Source organism: Sciurus vulgaris, assembly GCF_902686455.1.
Source record: "Sciurus vulgaris genome assembly, chromosome: 8".
NCBI classification, from domain to species: Eukaryota; Metazoa; Chordata; class Mammalia; order Rodentia; family Sciuridae; genus Sciurus; species Sciurus vulgaris.
The window spans coordinates 29016677-29037366 of record NC_136468.1 but is presented as its reverse complement, the minus strand read 5'-3'; the positions used below and the strand labels follow the sequence as shown (position 1 = coordinate 29037366).

The 20690-nt window shown below is 39.1% G+C and overlaps 1 protein-coding gene across 1 annotated transcript; it reads right to left on the bottom strand.

Moving 5' to 3' along the window:
• Positions 1-326: 326 nt before the first annotated feature.
• On the bottom strand, positions 327-19426 carry GPR37 (G protein-coupled receptor 37). The gene is made up of 2 exons (XM_079150859.1): positions 17491-19426; positions 327-1715 (listed from the first exon to the last, which is right to left on the bottom strand). Exons 1-2 carry the CDS (start codon positions 18505-18507, stop codon positions 897-899), a joined length of 1836 nt encoding a protein of 611 aa, XP_079006985.1. The 5' UTR covers positions 18508-19426; the 3' UTR covers positions 327-896.
• Positions 19427-20690: the final 1264 nt, after the last annotated feature.

Genomic DNA, 20690 nt, shown 5'->3' with positions numbered 1-20690 from the left:
TCTTGATTCTGCCCATAATTCCTCATGGGAAAATCTATAGCTCTACATGCTTATTCAGAGGTGAATTTATTTTAAAAATAAAGATAGTTTCTTCCTACTCTATTTATTCATTTTATAAATATTAGGAAGTAATTCTACATCTATATCTGAATATTAAAAATACAGTTTTGTTTTAATATACAATATAGTTTTATAAGTCATGCACATAAAATAGTACTATTAGGAATGCTTCTTTATAACATAGTGATTACCTGCCTCAACGGAGCATATAATTATAAAGCGGTAAGGCCAATTCTAAGTTGTGCATAGAACCAGTAACTGTGTCATTAAGGCAATTAAAAGATTTATTAAATGTTGGTTAAAAGTAGATTGACAATGACATTAAAGAATAAAGTGTAATTTATTTGGTGCTACTTGGTAAATGAATGCCTCTAAATACAAATCATCTCACAATACCATATACAATATACTTTCAATTACAACTCAAACATAAAGTAACTTGCAAAACCACATGGCTGTACTCAATATACAATTGCATTTTTAAAAGAAAGGAAGAAATCTAGCAATTAATTAAATTAAGATGCAGTAACTTTTTCAAATAAAATATTAGCACCATACCAGATAAAATAACCTAAACTATTGGCCTTCTCATTCTTTTTTAAATAACCAAATATAAACATTTTTTTCAGAGCACAAATATTATTTTGCAAAATCAGATCTATGGTAGTTAATATGTATTTCTTTATTTGCTTTTTTTTTTCTTTTTTTCTTTTTCTTTTTAATTTTTTTAAAATTTTTTTGCACATTTTCCCCGAAGGAAAAATATGGAGTAAAAACGTTCACAGGATATGAAAACTAAACAAATAAGCATATCCAACCAAACCGAGTACTGTCCTTTAGCAATGAGTTCCAACAGAAGCAAAAGTGGACATTTCCCGGCGTATGGTACTGAAAGGTGACAGTTCCAGCTCTGTGGTGTACTCGTTGTCATTGTCATCACTGGTCACTGTTGAAGACTTCTGAATGCATTCTTCGCAGCAACAGCAGCAGCACTCCATGAACGCCCGACTGAAGGGTTTGCAGAGACAGAAGAGGAGAACAGGGGTAACGCAGGACTTAAAGAATAAAAGAAACTGGCTGATGATATTAAGTAGGTCCATGGTCTGCTGTGAAACTCCTGTGGCCATGTAGGCAGTGACAATGTTGCAGATATTTTCCGGAATAATGCAAAACCCATACAGAATGGTCAGCGCCACCACCGTACAGTTCATCTGGCTTTCTAGCTGGATCTGCCGCTTATTCCCTCGGGTAGAGGCTTTCTCTGCTTTGCGGATTTTCCTTGCAGTCACTAAAGAGCAGGTGATCGTGAAAAGTGTGGGTAAACAAAAGTAACAGCCAAAGTACCACCAGAGTCTCGCGCTGTCATAGGTGAGGGCCAAAACATAGATGGTGTCCGGTAAGTCGGGAGAGATCTTTATGACACATCGTTCTGCAGGAGCCCAGCCACCGAACCCCAGATCCTCCTTGCTCAGCTGGCGGAGAACGACCTCCGGAAGTGCCAGCAGCAGAGCGCCAACCCATATCACAGCAAGTTTGGCAGTCGTCGAAGAACAGTTTTCGATCATCTCGTAGTACATTTGTACATTGGTGGCGGCGCGGAAGCGGTCTATACACAGCGCACATAAGGTGAATGTAGTGACTCCTAGAGAAGCGACCTGCGGGATGGAGAGGACAAAAGAAAAAAGAAAAAAGAAAAACACACGTTTATTCTGGGTGCTCTCTGAAAAGACCAATGCGCTAAGAAATAAATACAGACTAGTGAGAGAGAGAACAGTTTCCAGGAAGGAGATATGGGTAAGTAGAGTGGTGACTGCAGCTGAATTACTGTAAGAATCAAAATAGAAAAATATTTTAATGGCTAAAGAGTGATGTAGTGAAAAACAATTTTCGAGCTGGAAGCATCTGTAAAGGTCAGCTATTCCGATCCCATTTTATTACAGATAAGAACTCAGAGAGACCCTAAGAATTTCAGTCACCATGAAAATGCCTGCCACCCAGAGATCCAGATAAGGGATATGCCCCGTTTTCATTACTGAAAAGAATGGTCATGTTTTCCAGCAGTCGTGTCTTGCACACAGCGAGTACTCAAGAACCTACTGTTTCCAACAAGCTAGATAAAAAAAAAACCTCCGATTTCTAAATAAAATATTTTAGCAATATTTTCAAAGGCATACATTTATGGAAAAGAGGAAAGGGGAATTCTCCAGAGGCCAAGATAATGAGAAAAGAAATTCTAAGCAGGTCAGAGATGACCCCCGCCCCATTGCCAGGGTGCGTTTTCCACAGGGGCATCTGTCAGTCCTGATGAGGGTTTCAGGGTGGTTTTTAGCTAGAAGGATGAGGCCCGGTGCCTAGGTACGCAAAGATGGGAGGCAAAACCAGGGTTGATGTGAGTAAAGATTATGGGGTTTTTAATTTGAAATTTCCTAAATACTGACATCTTTAGGAGTGTAAAGAGAGAAAAAGAGACATGGAGACACTTGCCTGCATAATAGGAGCTGGAGTGAATTTGGGAGCAGGGGCTGGTAAGGAAAAAATCCTTGATACATTCTAACCAAGAACCTGCACTTACATGGCATTAAGGCCAGAATTCATAGTATCTACTTTTGGTTGTCAAAAGAACCCAAAAATGTATTTAAAATCATCCCAGGTGCTTGGCATAGGCAAACATAAATCCTCTCTGGAAGAATGCACCTTATAACCAGGCCTCAGACAAATCTCATAGACAAAATTCAAGGGAACATGAATTCGCAAAATCAAAAATCAGAATCTAAACAAAGAACAAAAGTTAAAAACCAAAAATCTGCTCCTGGGCTGGGGATACGGTGCAGTTGGTAGGGTGCCTGCCTCGCATGTACAAGGCCCTGGGTTCAATCCCCAGCACCACACACACATACAAACTAGCACGAAAATCTGCTCCTGTTTTTTTGTTTTTGTTTTTTTTTTTCCACACAAAGATTTTTTTCAGGAATATAAAAAGATATTCCTAATGTAAACATAATTCATTTACCTAAAATATATTTATTATTGTATATACTCTAATGGGCACACAGATATATACTCAACACAAGCACACATTTATTGATACCAGCTTTATGCTAAGCACTATGCTTAATATTAAGGATAAAAGACAGGTACGCAGGAGTCCTTTTCTCCAGATTATAGTGAACCAAGAGGGAGAGGATGATTCTCAAAGTCATAAACATAGCAGTTGCTTGGGAGCATTAAATTTACTCAAATATTTTTGGAGAAATTTCAGTAGTTTAGTGGCTTAATAAATGTAGCCATTATTGATATGAAAAAAAGGTAAAATGCTAGTGAGTTTTCAAATAAAACAGGATACTAAAAGAAAACTCCTAAGTGGATGGAATACTTCAAACTATGCCCCATAACCTGAGTATATGCATTCAATCTCCCCTGCGGGATGTGAGAATATTTAAGCATAGTTACAGGTCAAGACTTGGTCAAATGTTAATATCTGATTTTTTAAAGTCAGTGGGATCATGTTGACAAAAGAAAAACCATTTGCCATACAATTTTAGTACTCGAAACATTTGTTGTTTATCTACTGCATTCAAGCTGTCATCGTCCCCAGAGCTATGGCAACTTGCCTTGTGAATTCTGAGAGTTCAATGTCAAATAATCTCTCCTCTTCTCACACTGCACTTCACAGTGTCTACTAGTTAAAATACAGAAAATATGAACATTACTCCATGCCATGACTAGTCTCATGACATGGAAACAGGCCAAAAATGAGTTACAATAGGGTTTTAATTATATGAAAAATCAAAAATAAAGAAAAATATGATTAACAAAGCTCTAAATCAGTACATATAAAGAGCTCATTTATAAAAATCCTAATTCTCCAAAAATCGATTCTTCAGGAAATCCCCCCTAAACATCATGAAACATGAAACATCAAGAAACATCATGACTGGGAAAACATATGACTGGGAGAAAAACAAAAGCCATTCTATATTTACCTTATAAAAATTAACTTTGAAACTAATGAGTTGTTAACCCTGATGGAAATTTGTTTTTCATCTGTACTGGAGACCAAAAATAATTCCAAAACTGAGTTCAACATTGTGTGATTATCTTCTGATTATGCATTAATTTTTTAATGTCAGTAATTGGCACACTTGAGGAAATCTGAGAAGAGCCTGCCATTATCTGAATGTCTACATCAAACAGTATCACGTGGAAATTGCTCCACTTTACTTTATAGATTTTTCATACCTTGGATTTAAGGTTTTCAAATGCTTTGATTCATTTCTCTTAAGAATATAAAACAAAAAAGTTTTCAAGGTATCAGATATATGCAAATCCTCAGCAAATCTCTCTATGTAGTTTTCATCAAGGCAAATCTTTGTGCACGGTTCTCTGTCGCTATGTACCCAGAGTCAGTTCACAAATCTGAAGCTAAGGCTGTATGCTTTGCATTCTTTTTAAATTATGAATAACATTTCTAATAAAAGGAAAGCTCCGTAATATAAAAATACTGGAGACTCTGAGAAGAGGCAGTCTGTTAGAGGCTCAGCACATCATTACTTACAAAAAGCAAACAGCACACAAAGGATAGCATCCTCTCCTCTATTAATCTCCCTAATTATAAGTTTAGAGATTTTCAAAAATCTGGACCAATTATCAGAAGTGCTAGCATTTGCATCTCTACCTCCAAGTTGGTTAGAGGAGTTCATGAGAGGTAACAGCAAATGCATGTGGGTGGATGTGGATTAGGATGGGTGTGTTAGATTGCCAGCGCTAGTTATCAGAAGCTGTGCTGCACATTCACTCTTAATTAGAAGAACTTTTCCAAAAAGCAAGAGAACATTTTCCAAATTCCATACATTCCATCTCACAAGACAGCAAAAGCCAAGGTAGATCACTTATATGTGCTCCAACGTTTTGCTCAAGAATTCTTTTGCAGTGCATTTTATTTAAAGATGCTCAGTTCTTCAGACATGATTCCCCAATGCTTTAGTACCAAGTACAATCTCAAACATATTTGATCTGTAGTTTTCTTAACAAATCATGGATGGAGGAATGCTTTCCAATTTTCATACCCAATACTCCAGAAGCCCCTGTATCCAGCTTCTCATTTTCCAATTGTACTTCTCACTGATAACATCCTCTGTGGTTAGGATCCAGCTGAAACAGGGTGAGCAATCCAGAAAGGTCACAGGAGCAACAGAGCGAGTTGCAGAAGAAGCCGGTAAGGAAAGCAGAGTTGCCCCAGGTGCAGACAGTACTTGCAGCATAGTTGCCAACAGCAACAGCAGCCCAAATGCCACTCCTAGACATCCTTGCTCTCCTGCTGCACTGCCTGCAGTGTGACTTCAGATATTTTCGGTAAATTCATTTATGCACCAAATGTTATGAAGTGAAAAACCAAGAAATGGGGGAAGGCCCTGCACAGTACTTCCCCAACTCATTTTAGAAGACTGTAACATATGTACAGAATTAATAGCACACCTCTAAAATGAACTGATAAAAATCATCTGAATAAGTGGTGTTGGCCTAGTTTCCACTTACCCATATATGAAATTTACCCATGTAATTAAAATTCCTAAATGTTGTGATAACATGAAAAGATTTCCATCACACTTTTTAAATGTACTTGTTTACGTACAGCTTATTAAAGATTCTACCAAGATGAATAGTGCAATTATATGCAATTATAAAATAGTATCATGAATGCTGGATCTTCTACATTTAATGACCATATCTGATTGCTAAAATTCAATATCACTATGAAATATGCTCCTGGGAGGAAAGCTGTTAAGCGTTGGCTTCAAAGGGTAGTACTTTGAAGCAACATTCTGAGATGGAATGAGATGCAATCTCTTATGAATTAAACTGCAATAGGAGGGATAATTAACAGCACAAAAGCAGAACTGTAAATACTTTTAATAGAAAACACTATTAATTTTGAGAATTTCAAGATCAGAGGAAAGCTGGAAGCAGAAAATTTTCACTATTTGGCAAAATAAGATATTGAGTTTTGTGTGGAAATTGGCTTCAAAATTCAGAAATGGCAAGGGAATCAAAATAAACAACTCTGAGATCTTTTTTTTTTTTTTTTTTTTTTTTTCAAACAACAATGTTCTGCTGTTCTTTGTATCCCAGAGGGATAACAATAGAGCTCCTTCAGCTGCAGCCCTGTCAACATCCAGAGTGGTAGGGCTTTGGGCAGTGGTGGCCACCTACGGCATTGCGACAAGACACAGGAGAGACTCAGAAGAAGTTGAAGCCTGAGAATTTACACATGGAAGTGTCAGCCCCAGTGCTAAAGTCAGGGGTTAAGGGTCACTCGTCTTGGTCACCTCTATGATATACCGTTCCCATTTTTATTATGGCTTTATTGAACTCTGTTTTTAGGGCAAAGAGAGCCACTGCATTGATGCCATGTGTGTGTGCATGTGTGTAAATGCATATTCATATTTTTGGAACAGAGAACATACTAGATATGTTATACTGTGCTTGCTTCTAGGAACAATGATGGATAAGGCATGGATTTTGTCCTCAAGAGATGTGGAATCCACATGTGTGACTTTCCCACACCTGCTGCTACACACCCAACAAATTAGTTTTTTTCATAGGATGACTCAGTACAGCCTACTAGAGGGGATAGACTTGACTATGCACAATTCCTGACGTGCTTGCTGTCCCTCCTTGCTCAGGACATACCCATGTATGCTTGGAAACTGTAGTTGAGAATCACTGGCTTAAAAAAATGTTAGACAGATATGATGCCAATATATTTAGAAAGTGCTAGAGATGCTTAACTAGTTTCCCAAGCTGACCAAATAATAAAATCTCCCATATGAACATTTGCATTTCAAGGGATATGTTCTAATTCCTTGTAAATATCATCAATGTCCTAGTTAGTCTATTAGATAAAGATAACCTTGGGATTTGTTGATTTGGCTTACGGATTTTTAGCATGCATTTAAATCTGTGGGCCTAATACCTCGAAAATAGATAAATAAATAAATAAATAAATAAATAAATCTGTGAAATGCACGGATGGTGCACAGTGGCAAGAGAACTTGAAGACCACACAGAATTTAGATTTCAATACCTTCTTTGTCATTTTTGGCATTGACAGTAACCCTCATAAAGTTGTTAAAGGTTTGTTTCTGGGTAGGAAAAAAAAAGAACAGGAAAGAATGCCATTGGCTTTATATATTATTTTCAGGATCATTTGAAGTTTAAATGTGTTACTTAAATTTTCTCTTATATACCAACACATTTTAGGAATCAAAGTAATGCTTTTAAAATATTTGCTAATTTGGTGATTTATAAAGTACTTGGGAATGAATACTATGGGCTTAAATCACTCACATTATACAAGAGCTTCGTTGTATTCTAAACTTAAGTGTTTTACACAACTGAACTGGAATCCAGTTTGAAATCTTTTGTAAAGGTTATTCCTTATTACAGTCAATGTGCAATTGATTCGAGCTAATGGCCTAGACATTTCAAAGGAGATTGAGGACCATGACAGATGAATTCTCATCTTTCCCTTGCCTCCATTTCCTTAAGAAAGGGAAAGGGAAATAGATGTTCTTCCTGTTATTATTGATACTGAAAAGAAAATAAACCACTGGAAAGGGAAAAAACAATCTATATAATATAGACGATTTTAAAAATACAAAGGAAAATTTTAAGAATGGCTTCTAGAGTTACTTCTAAGTTTTGTTATAGAAACAAACTAACAAAAAGTATGTGGTCCAATCAGGATAACAAAGCAGCATGAATGTGGTCACCGCATGGAAATGGCATAACTCTTCAGCTATTCCCTTATGACCACTGATAAGACTCCACCCAATACTGATATGTGAACCATAGATACGCTGAGTCTTCAAATGTTTCCTCCCTCTGTTACACTTGTGGTTTTGATAGCCTGAATTCCAAATTTCTGTTTAGCTATTATGTTGACCAATTTAAGACAGCTTTTTTGTGTCAGTGAGAAATTAATGATGAGAAATTAATCCATTTGCCAAGGTATATGGCAACAGTGACTTTAGGGAAAGATTTAAAGTGAAACTGTCTTCTTCCATTGTAAGGAAAAAATGCACTGTTCTGTCCACCACAAGTTAATTTGAAGGTCAATGGTTTCCTGGGTTTCTGTTAAAAATAAAACAAACAAAAAGAAACCTCTAAGGCACAACAGATAGTAATTGAGGTAGAGAGCATAACTTACAGATCAAGACATTATTGGATTTCATTGTCTCTATTGCTCAATTTTCTAATTCAATGTAAATATCAGGCCTTGAGCAAACCTGGATTAACATATCCACTTTGTACTAAATTAAGTCCATATCCATTCAAAACAATATGAAAAAGGAGTACACAGATGCTCTGTGAAAACAGTAATCCTTGGAGAGCTGTCTTATCTATTGCTCCATTTCTCAGAAACTTACTGCAGACAAACACAGATTGAAGAAACTATGAAGAATGAGAGTAAGCTGTGAAACAGACATCAGAGATCACTACTCTTTTTCAGCACAACTCTTATTAAATAAATACTACCTTTTGTTCAACTTTAGGTACAACACATCAGTATTACCACTGATGGGGGAAAATGATCAATGACCTTCTAAGAAAAATGCCCTTCATGTGAAATTAACTCTACGTACTTAAGTACAGTGAAATGACTGGAATACACTAGTTTTTATAAAATAGGGTAATTTCTAACCAAGGTCATAATAACAGGCATTCTAACCTAACTTCTATTTCATATAAAAAATGTTTAATACATCTATTTATGAGTTGTCCTTTGTTTACAAGTAACCCTCAGGAACAAAGACTTTATTGTTAAGGAAACCCATTCATTTGAGCCATGAACGAAAATCTATTACAAGTCAGTGGTTGTGGGACTAACAACAGTCAGGAGAAAAGCAGGATGAGCACAGGATAGAGTTTCCTCCCAAACTCTAAATGGCTTGGGCTTGTGCCTGTGGCTTCCAGCATTTTCCATAATCATCCTCCTTGCAGTACTTTAGGGCAACTTCCCCATGAAAAAAGTACCGCTTTGAGCACCAATGGGGACAGCATGTTTATTGATGACCTTTTTCAAAAGGTATTCATTACAGTGCACACATAGATCATCATACTATAGCAGTAACACATGTCAATTAGAGTTTTCAAACCAAAAACAGCGAGTAGAGGAGATTTGACTCACCCTTTGCAAGTGCACACACATCTCTGGAATGAAATAGAGCTCTTCACTGCCAAGCTTTCACAAAGAGAAGGCATCTTACCCTTGTCTACATCACTGATATTTGATCCAATAGACTCACATACAATAAATATTCCTCTTGACTGTTCATGTATGTGATTCCTACAGTCATTGATTAGAAAATATTTTGAAGGTATCAACTATCAACTTTCATTATGGCCTCATTTACACTTTCTTTTCTGTTGCTTAAGTTTAATAACATGCTCACACTTATTTAAAAAGCTATTAAGTTTACTTAAAACCGATAGATCCGTTTAAAACTTCTCTTGAGTTCCTACATCTTTTCTTTCCCTTTCTATGCCTGGCTTAAATTAAGGTTTTCTTTCAAACATTACTTTGGTAGCACATACATTCCTTGTGCAGTTTTTGAAATTCATTTAATAACGACTTGTCCAATGTTATAATTTAACTATAAATTTTTGTGTTCATTAATAAAAAATGCAAATGAAGCAAGATTAGCATCATTTGTCCTAAGATATAAGCTAAATATTGGAATCAACATAAACATTTTTATATTCCATGTTTATCCTCAGTAGTCAGAAATTCATTTCAAAATGTAATATTTCCCCCAAGATCACAGTCCGGTTTTCAATCCTTGGTATTATTATAAGTTTCATCATAAAAACTCAGTTGACTAAGAATTTTGGTTTGTTCTCCTATGGGTCCTGATGAGTATCCAAAGAACAGAACTAATTTTACTTTTTTCCCTTTGTAACTAATGAGCATCATTTGCATGAGGGTGCTCCCAAATTAAAAATAAAATTAGTTGTAGCTGTGTCATTAGGATTTGAGGAATACTGAAAAAACACATTTTAAGACAAAATTTCCCAGCTTTTCACCCGAATTCTGCCATTGATAGTCTGTTAAGTGAGTATTCTTCTTTCATTCAATCCTCTATAAAAAGTCAATATTTTCTAAATCTCACATCTTAATGTGAATTAGTTTATCTGTTACTTTTCCTATATGAGGGATTTGAACCAAGCAGACAGTAAAGGTGGGAGGAAAAACACTGAAGGTGAGGAGTATGGAAAAAAGACTATTGGGGGGAAAATGGCAACTTTGAATTGAGTCACATGTGTAATGAGAATGACTTAGCTTACTCAGGAATCAAATCAATGACCCGACCTCATCAAGACTGTGAACCATCCAAGTGTGCAGACAGATAATATTGAAAACTATCATAAATTCATAAGCTTAAAGTATTCTGTATCTAGAGCAATTCCAGCACTGAGATTATATCCTATGTTTTATGGAAGTTTTTTAGAAACTACCTATACCTACTTTGCAAATACAGAGACTTCATATTAAGAGTTACAGTAATCTCACTGTGAACTCCACCATGAAATTTTAGATGGGATCATTTCTTCTAGCACAAAAAATACCATTCTCATTAGGAGATTTAAGAATTAGTCTTAGCAACAAGGTTGACCAACAATGGGACCTGGGCAGGTCAAATTTTGAGGAGATGAAACTTCAGGAAAACCCTGCAGAATGGGAGTGGAGTGCAGTGCAAGAGACAAACCTCCATACCCAGCAGCCTATTCATCCTTCTTCTCCGACAGTCTACATCTCAGACACAGGTCCATGTGTTTCCAGTGGGACACCATTAGATCTAGTTGTGACACATAAGGATGCCATTAAAGGTGGAAGAATTCCATCAAGGTCCATGTAGAATTAGCCTGGCAGGTAACAAGGTAGACCCTTCACCTCACTCACCCTCACCCTCATTACCTCAGGTAGACTCATAAGTTCAGACCCGTTCAGCTCTTGCAGACATATTTACTTCCTATTCTCTGTTGAGAGATGCTTTACTGACATAACCATATATCTTGGGAGCCTCAGCATCTCAGGACAAATCCTCACACTGAGTGTACCCTTGAGAGATTAACCAATTCTTGGGAAAGTCCATTTGTTATGCTTCCCTCTCTTTCATTCTACAACATCATCCAAAGTAGCTCCCTTGTCAGCCTTCCTAGACTCTCTTAGGGCAAATTAAATACTTGAGATTTTCAGATTAAAATAAAAAAAAAAAAAAAAACTCAGTCTGAAGTGCTATTATCACATAGATAAATAAACTAAGTAAAATTTTAAAATCTTGTTTATTTAATATCCTTATCACTGATAAGAACTCATAATTCCAAAGCAGAGGTAGTGTTTTAGACACTGAAACAAACTCCATGTTTAAAAAAAAAATTCTAGGAGTGTCCTATCTGCTGAATTATCTTGTCAGTTTCTATGGGCTTCCTATCTTAAGAAAGTTTAAGAAAATGAGAAAGCAAGATTAAAATTTTTCATAGTTGTAACTTTTCATCGTGGATCTCACATGTATAGGCAGTTATAAAGATTAGCAATAAGAATATGATTGAAAAGAATTACAGAGAAAACAGTTTTTACTGGAATTGCTCCATCTTTGTTCACAATCAGGTATAGTTGTGAGTTGACCCATCCTAGGCCCATTCCACAATGCTTTATTAAAACCTCTACTACAGTATTGTCATGCTATAGAACATTATTCTACTTTTCTATAGCTTTAATAACAGTAGCTTATTTATGATATTCACCTTCAGAAAATTTTGCCCTTCTTCTCTAATCTTCTCCTGCCCACTCCTAAAATAGTACCTCTCATTGAAGAAAAGCCCAACAAATGAGTAATGAATGAATGGATGGTGACTCAAAGAATACATAATAACATATTTGGAAAAGGATTAGAGCAAATAGTGAATTATTCCAACTGTTCCTTAATCAGTTATTGGGTGCTGTTGTCTTATATAAAATCATTAAAAGCTAAATACCAGATAATATACCTAGAATGGAAGTAAAGTAAAACACATGCTTCTGTTCCCACTGCACTGGCAAACTTTATAAAATGGCACATTTTCATTATAATCAGTGGTTAACTATTTGAAGTTTGAATTTAAATATCAGAACTTTTATTTCTTATGTTAGATCCAAATAAGGTAATTTCACCATGTGCCATTCAGGAATGAAGTTGTAAATAAAACCACACTCCCAGAAACTGGTTTTCTTTCTTGCTGGAGTCATCAACTACATATTTTCACTTACGTGGAAGTGTAGAAAATGATTACAAAGGGATTAATGGGAAATCATAAAATATTTGTTAAGCACCATTCCTACACAAAGTCCATTTTCCCTGAGAATATTATTAGCAATTTCCAAATTGCTCATAAAACTGCATGTTTCCACTTAAAAGTCCATCAGAATACCTAATGGCTAATCAGCAACTCAAGTAAATTTAGCATCTGCCATGCTAAATGTGTTACCATTTGAATGTGGGTATTCCAGGGAAATTGGTACAGTGTTGCAAACCTGTGTGGCCATGCCACCTTTAGCCTCAATTCCCTTCTTTCCCTGCTTGTCAGTGCTAACCACAATTGAAGGCAGAGAAAGAGTCATTAGTTTCACTCAGTTTAAACCAGTATTTCTAAAGCCCTGGCAGAGGCTGGCTCTTCAGAAAACATTCTAGATTTGTCGTAAATTATCCCTGGACCAGAGGCCTGATGAAATGTGTTCCCTTTATTTACTCTTTACTCCCACACAGGAATCTTGTATCCTAGTAAAATAAAATTACTGTTATAGCTGAGATTATCTTACACCTTCTTGAAGACTTTTGCTCCACCATGAAGTTGTGAATTCTTTAAAGAGAAATCTCGAGCATTTCGAAATCACCAATTAACATCCAAACAGAAGTAAATATTTGGTGATCCATCTGGAGCATATGAGACACTTAGCCTGACTGGCTTCAATCCATCAGGTAATGAGCAAAAAGCTGCTCAGGTTGCCATGCCCAAATTCTAATGATCTGGCTTTAAACATTTGTTAAATCCTGAAGCAAGTGGTATGGTGGGGACTCCTCTGCCATTATTCTCCTTTTCAATCCACACCCAGGCCTCCATCGCCAATCACCCCCAACACACACAACGATTCCTTTGATAATAGATTTTTACTGATGACTATATGATGAACTAGTTTGAAGTACTGTATCTATGATGATGGCCCCCATCGATTGGAATTCTCCACTCTCCTATCTCCCTTTTCCTACTATTCCATTTGTATGTGGTCTTTATGATATATATCAAGAGGCCACAAAGATATCATAATCCTGGAATAGAAAGGGAAAAGTTATCAGTTACAACAGTTCCCAAAACATTCCTACTCATAGCCATGTGAACATGCCATATTCACAACATAAAACCCCCTTTCTTTCAGCTTACCCTGGAAAGTGGATGCTATCCTTAAGCCTTCAGCCAACAAACTGAAATAAATAGAGGAGTGGAATGCCAATTGCAAAGATTCTGCAGCATCTGCTCAAAAACGTTTTTTTGTTTTTCTACCAAGCCTGGTTCTCCCCCAAATTCCCTTTCACTTCAGATAACACTAACATCCAAGCTGACAAAACAAAACAAAAAAATCATCAAATGAACGAAAAACAAAAAAGAACATGGGAGAGAACAATCAAAAGAGTCAATAATAATCCGTTGTGGATAAAATTTAAAATTAAGAAAAGTTTAAAAGGTAAAAATCATTGAGAAAGTCTGACCACATTACTGGAAAAATGATAGACCCTACATTATAAATCTATAATAGTATATATGGTTTTAAAGAGGGAACTGGCAACAAAGTAAACATAAGTAAAAAGTGATGAAAAGGCAAAATGTAGAAATATGAAAAAGGACAAATGTCAAATAGTCTTTAGATATTATCAAGGTCCAGAGGAAAAATATTGGGAGGAAGTTTGAAAAAGTGAAAGTGTAAGATATTTATAATGTCCTACCAATCTTCTTTGTGATTTTTAAGAACATGAAATATAACCTATAAAGCCTTATCATTGAAATGTTTGGCACATTAAAAGTGTCTTAGTACTTGTCTTAAGTCTTGAAATTTCTAAAACTTTAATCAGTTACCAAGTGCTAGTTTATGAGAAACAAGATGAAACTTATGAAAATATCATTGTATAACAAATAATGCTAACTGGGCTTATTGTTTCCCCTGTCTAGTAAATACAGAAATGTTTAAAAGATGCTAACGAGTATCAATTAAAAAAATTAAAAAGCAACGACAGTCCCTGGATTTGTCTTTTGACTTATAGATGTTTGTCTAATCAGCAAACATCAACATGAAGAAGTATGGAGACTGAGTCTTGTTGCCACACACTATTTATTTGCTCAGAATGGTTGTTTTTCTTCTCTGGGCACCTGTGTTTCATCACTAAAATGCAAGGTTGCTTGAGAATGTGCTCTTTCTAAGTTAATATGATAATTCTAAAGTCAGTGTAGTGGACACTGTGGTTCCGTACCACACCCACTGCTCCCTCCCAATATCCTTCAGGAATGAAACATTGCTTCCCTTAGCTGCTGGGTGATAGTGCTTGGTTACATTTCTCTCCAGGAATTGCCCCTGACCAAAGAGATCCATCAAACTCAAGGTTATGCCCTACTTCTGGCAGCAGCTTGTATCCAGTACTTAGTCCCTTTAGGAAGATAAAGGCTGGGCCCTCTGGCCTCAGTTTAGGCTCTCTCTACATGGCCCATTCCCACCCCCACTCTCAGCCCCAGAGGTCCTCCTAGAGATGGCTGAGAGCTTTAAGGCAATTGTATCATAGTGAAACTTCTCCCTCTGCCCAGCCCTGCTCCCTTCACCCCCTAATAGGTACTGAACCTAAAACATGCCTCAATAAACTTCATGCCCCAATTACCTCCATCTCAGGGTGTATTTCTTTAGGACCCCAATGTAGGACAGGCACTAAATACCTCTTACTTCTGTGAAAATAGTAGTGCCTCCTGGAGGAAGGAATGATTTATTTTGATATTCCAACTGCTGTTTCTGGTTCTCAGTAATTAGAATTATGAGGCTACTACTATGGTCTGATAATTATTTCTATAAAACATTTCAAAATCATTTCAAATTCTCTTCTCTCCTATCCCCCTTTTCCTGCTATTCTATTTGTCCTTGGTCATTGTAAGATTTATTACAAAGCCATAAAGATAACAAAATCCTGAAATAGAAAGGGAGAGGTAGGAATATAGAAATACTACATACTAAGATTGCCATTCACTACTCTTAACATATATACATTGAATGTTTATATTAAATATTTATGTTTAAATGTATGATATAAATATTCGTGAAATGTAAATGTATAATAAAATTTTCCAAGAAAAAATAAGGGAAGTTTTTTCGAACTTTTGCTTCTCTAGGAAGAATAAAGCCTAGAGAGAAGGTCATAAAGAAGGGAAAACTAAACAAAAGAGAGATCATTTTTCCTGTGAGAAAAATGATTAAAAAATTCTTAAGAAAAAAATTAAATTGGAAAGTGAAATAAAAATGTAAGATGACATCGCTACATTTAGAAAACAGAATTAGGGAGCATGAAAATTAAAACACATGCATAATAAATACCATTGGTCAAAACTTTTTGGTCTGGCTAAACTAAGTTTTTACCTACTTTCCTGATTTGACGACCTTCTTTTTATTTAAAGTTTTCTTTCAAGAACTTGGTAATTTTCTACTCTTTCTCTAGTTTCTTCTTTCTGCCCTGTACAGGGTTTTCCAGTATAAAGGTTTCTATGTGTCCAGAACATTTCCAGTGAGACTAGTTCATGCACTTCTCTCTTATTAGGGAAGGGAATGTGCCTCTCCTGTTCCCTTTATATTTTACTTTTTGTCTCCTTCTTGCATAAATTAATTTCCTCTATACTATTCAAATAAACAGAGAAATTCTAAACTGAAATTGACCTTGAAAAGGCAATTAGTAAATAGACAGATATTCTCAAACATAAATTCTACTACCTCCTACCCAATTCAAAAATGAATTACCTTTCAAATAAATGTAGATGTTTCGAGCTTGGCAACCTATCAAAGTCACAGCAGCTGACTTAGTAACCATGAAATGACTCTGCATCTGATCCCTGTCAGGATAACAGAGGGTCTTATTTACTGTCTCTTGCTTTGGTCCTTTTAAGTAAGTACTGTTTTCTGTTTACTTATCCCCTAGCTTTAGGCCCTGGAACAATGTTGAACATAGTGTCACTGGCCCTGGTGCCAGACAGGATCAGGGGCTCTGGAATATTTACAGTTTCTCTTCTTCTGCTTCCATAAGTGAAATGGACAGTCTGAATGGAGAAAATCAAGGGCCAGCTGGCTAAAAACACAACTGGCATCAAAACCCTTGGGTCCCTTCCAAGAGCTGGTGTTTAAAGAGAGGCCATTTAAAGAGCAAATTCCAACTACCACAATTCTGGTTTGGGACGTTTGGTGTAGGCTGAAGCAGTAAAATCTTATTCAAAATAATCATTTTCAAAGTTTGGGAACTATACATGCCTCTGTCTTCCTAAAATTTTCTAGCCTAAGAGTAAATGCCTTGAGATAGTAAATTCGTTATACTCATAACAAATAGCAAATATATACTTGGAGAATATTAAAAAGATTGTGTCCCATTTTAACCAGTCTTATTTTTACTTAATTCATTCATATAAAAATAATAAAATTATGAAATCCAGAAGGGCAAAAGAGAGATATTTAGATGGAATACTCTGGTAGACAGTCAGACATTTAAACTATTTTGAGGGGTTATTAATATATCCCGAGGCCAATCAACAAAGAAAAATTCCCTTTTTTTTTTTCAAATATAATGTTATTGCACTTTTGTATTTTGAAAGACTGTAATAATTTTCCTAGAGGAGCAAATCACATGGAAGCACTAGAAATCTAGTAAATAAATGCTAATGGCCTCTCTCCACCCCCCACCCCGCCCCCACTTTCTCTCCCTCTCTCCCTCTTCCTGCTTCTTTCTTGCTAGGCTTTGATAAGGAAAACCATGGACTGGACATTGTTTTAACTCTACAATCTCTGATGGATGCCAAATCAGAAATATACATAGTACCATATTTAAAGAGAGAGATTTATAATCCAAACAATTCTATGCATTTTGAGACCATCATTTTGTTTCCACAGCCCAGAAGCAGCTGAATTTGAAGGTGATCTAGCAAAGCTGCCTCTTGTTACACGTACGCATACGTGCGTAAATGATTGAAAAGACAGATGGAGGGACTCAAAGAAAAAGCGAAGAGGTTCAGCCAGATAGGTGAGTCCAGCAGGAGTTCTTTGATGCTATACTCCCGGAAATGGATAAAGCCAGTAGCTTGAAAACCCCTAGATGGCATTACCTCGATATAGGGCACAATCTTGCAGGAGAAGTCTTCCAACAGCCACTTCTTGGTCAGCTCGTGGAAAATGACAAGTGGAAGGCAGAAGAAGATGATGAGAAAGTCCCAGAAGGCCAGGTTGGCCAAGAGGGAGTTGGAGATGCTCCGCATGTAGTAGTTGTGACACACTATGCACATCACCGCCAGGTTGCCAATGATGCCGGTCCCAAAGATCACCACTGATAAACACATGACTGCATAGGCTCCATATGACTCCTGGGTCAGCGGATAGAAGGGGTTCTTCAATCTCACCCGCCGGTTGGTGCTGTTCCCCCGACGGGGACCCCAGCGATCATGAACTCCCTCACCAGAGGACCCATTGTGGGGTAGCGCCCTGCCGGGGGGTGCAATTGTCCTCCCTTCGTGCCCCACCGGTCCATTGATTGTTTTGGATGAGGGCTTGTGGTGGGTACCCAGTGGTTTTCCTGCTCTTCTTGGCCAATAAAAAAGATCGCTGGCTCCGGGTTCTGTTTTCACGCTCTGCTCCTGGCTGCGCCGGGAAATACCTGAGCTTCTGGGACTTTTCTCGTCCTCCTCTGAGGTCTGAAGAAGGAGTTGGAGGGCCGTTGGGTCCCCTCTCCCCAAATTTCCAGAGGGTTCCTGACCGCGGGTACCTTTCCACCTCCAGGAGCCAAGTGGAGGTCCCGAGGGCCCGACCGCCGACGTCTCCGCCCCTCTGGCTGCACCTGGGTCACTGCCCCGGGCAGCCCGTAGGTCCCAGGAGGGCGCATCGCGCTCCCCTTTCTCCGGTTCCTCCCTGGGCGCACGGGCTCGCAGAACGTCTCTTACAAAAATTCCTGGTCCCCAAACATCCCTGCTGCGGCGCTGGATCGATATAGGTGAGCAGCTCTCCCCCAGACAAGTTTCCTTCCTGGGCGCGGGGACAAACGCGAGTGCAGAAGAGAAAGAAGAAACCTTGAGCAGTAGCAGAAGCAGCAGCCGCGACGTGCGACCGAGTGGCGCGCCCCGGGCCCGCATGGCTTGGCTAGGGCGCACCTGGCAGCCGCCGCTCTTGCTTAGGACCAACACCTGCTGCCTAACTTGCTGCGGAGAGTTGGACACATGTCACATACTCACCCCCGCCTGGGCAGCGGGGAACCGGAGATTACCGGGAGAGTGGGGGATGGGTCTTGGGGTTCCCCCCTACAATCCTTCCTCGTTTGGTGTCCTGTGCATTTCAGCCAAAACCAATCCAAGCTCTGTGTACCCCCAAGGTTCCGAAAGGGAACAGCTGCTCCGGTGGCTGACCTTGAAAAGTTGCAACAACACCTGATTGTTGATTAATGTTGCGACTGGGCGAAGCCCGGACGAAGCCCTGTGCTCCTCCCTGCCTTTGGGTGGTGGTTGCCTTCTTGGTAACAGTTGCACTGCCTATTTACATCCTTTCGCTACTGCTTTATCCAGTTGCAAGCGGAGGTCTCTAAAGGGAAAGAAAAACAAGTCCCCCTCCCCCTGATGACTGACAGTCACAATCCTGCTTCCCGCTCGCTGGAAACAGGTTGTAGACTCAAGGCTGATGCGCCGGGAAACTCTTGCCCCACCTAACCCCAGCGACTTTCGAGGCTAATGATGCCAGGAAGAAGCCGGACTGGAAACCTGAGGCCACTGTCAAAGTTGCTTCTCCTCCGGCTCAAAGTTGACGAGGGGGCGGCGCCGGCTGCTGGGCGGCGAGCCCCTGCAGAGACAGAAATCGTGGGAGCTGGGGGAGAAGAGACCGCTGCTGGTGGGTGGACAGTACCGTCGGCCGCAGAAGCTTGTCACTGCCACAGCGGGCGCAGACCGGGCGGAGAGTGTGGTGCCTGGAACCGCCGCGGGCAAGGCGGTGCGTGGCCGGGAAGGGGGAGGTGGCCCAGCCTCTTCCCGCCGCTCCAGCCACTGCGCGAGCCGGCGAGACGAACGCTCTGCCCCTTGCCTCCTCCCTTACCCCTCCTCCTCCCAGAGAGATTCTGCATTGTGGGAAGACCGGATCCCCTGGTGGTTTACCACTCACAAAACCCACGTTTCATTCAAGCCATTTGTAGTGGTTTTCACTCCTAAGAGCTGGCAGCGGCTAGGGAATAAGGGCGGAGGCGCGGAGCCCGGGCTGCTTGCTACAGGCGAGGGGATGAACTCGACAGGTTCATTCCCCAGATGTCAGAACCTGCGTGACCGGTCCTGAAGACTGGGTGCGGGGCGATGGTCGAAAGGGGAGCCTGAAGGGGAAGGATAATTGAAGCGGGGTGATCAGAGGAGAGTGGAAGGAGTGAAACCCGCATCGCTGCCTCCATTAGGCCACAGCTGGTGCGCATGCCCAGGCGTCAGACCCCTGGGAGTAGAGAGGTGAGGCGCGCGCCTCCGTGGATACTCCCGAGAGCTGAGTCAGGAGAGGAAAGGCGCTCCCAGGTTTCATTCATAGAGAATGAGAATGGGAAGCAGAATGAGAATGCTCTGCATGTGCTATTACTGTAACACAGATTTAGGAAGCATCCAACTAGGGGTTACTTCCAACTACCCAGAGCACAAGGGAAGTTGTGTTTGATGAAGTAGTGAGGAATGACTGGAGGGAGCGGGGGAATAACATAATCAGAATGCCCAGCAGGACCTACCATGACTTTCTGATCTTTATACTATACCCACAACAGCTGTCCGGTTGCTGATAAAACAAATTATCAGATCAATTGGCTAAGTGAAAGTGATAGAGAAAGAAGTAAATACTATCTGAAATGGGGAGGGGGTATACCTAAGAGATATAGGAGAAATTACAATGAAAAATATGAAGCTATTTTGGTAGATAAGAGTATTTGCCCTCTAAAAGATGTCCATAGCCTAGTCTCAGTGCCTGTGAATATGCTACCTGACAGGAAAATAGGAATTTGCATATGAGATTCAGCGAAGGATTTTAAACTGGAAAGAGTATCACGAATTATACACGCAAGAATGGAACACCACAATCTTAAGGGTTCTTATAAGTGGGCGTGGCGGTGGGGAAAATGGGAAGCCAGGAGGTGACCCAACACATAATATGAGAAATTATTGGAAGCTGGGACAAGGAAGGAAAAGGCTCTGCCACCCATTTGAGACATTTGACCTCTGAAACTACCCATTGGGTTCGTTCAAGTCAATATATTGGGGTTATTTGTTGCAGCAGCACCAGTAAGCACATGCACAAATTCATCTGAAAA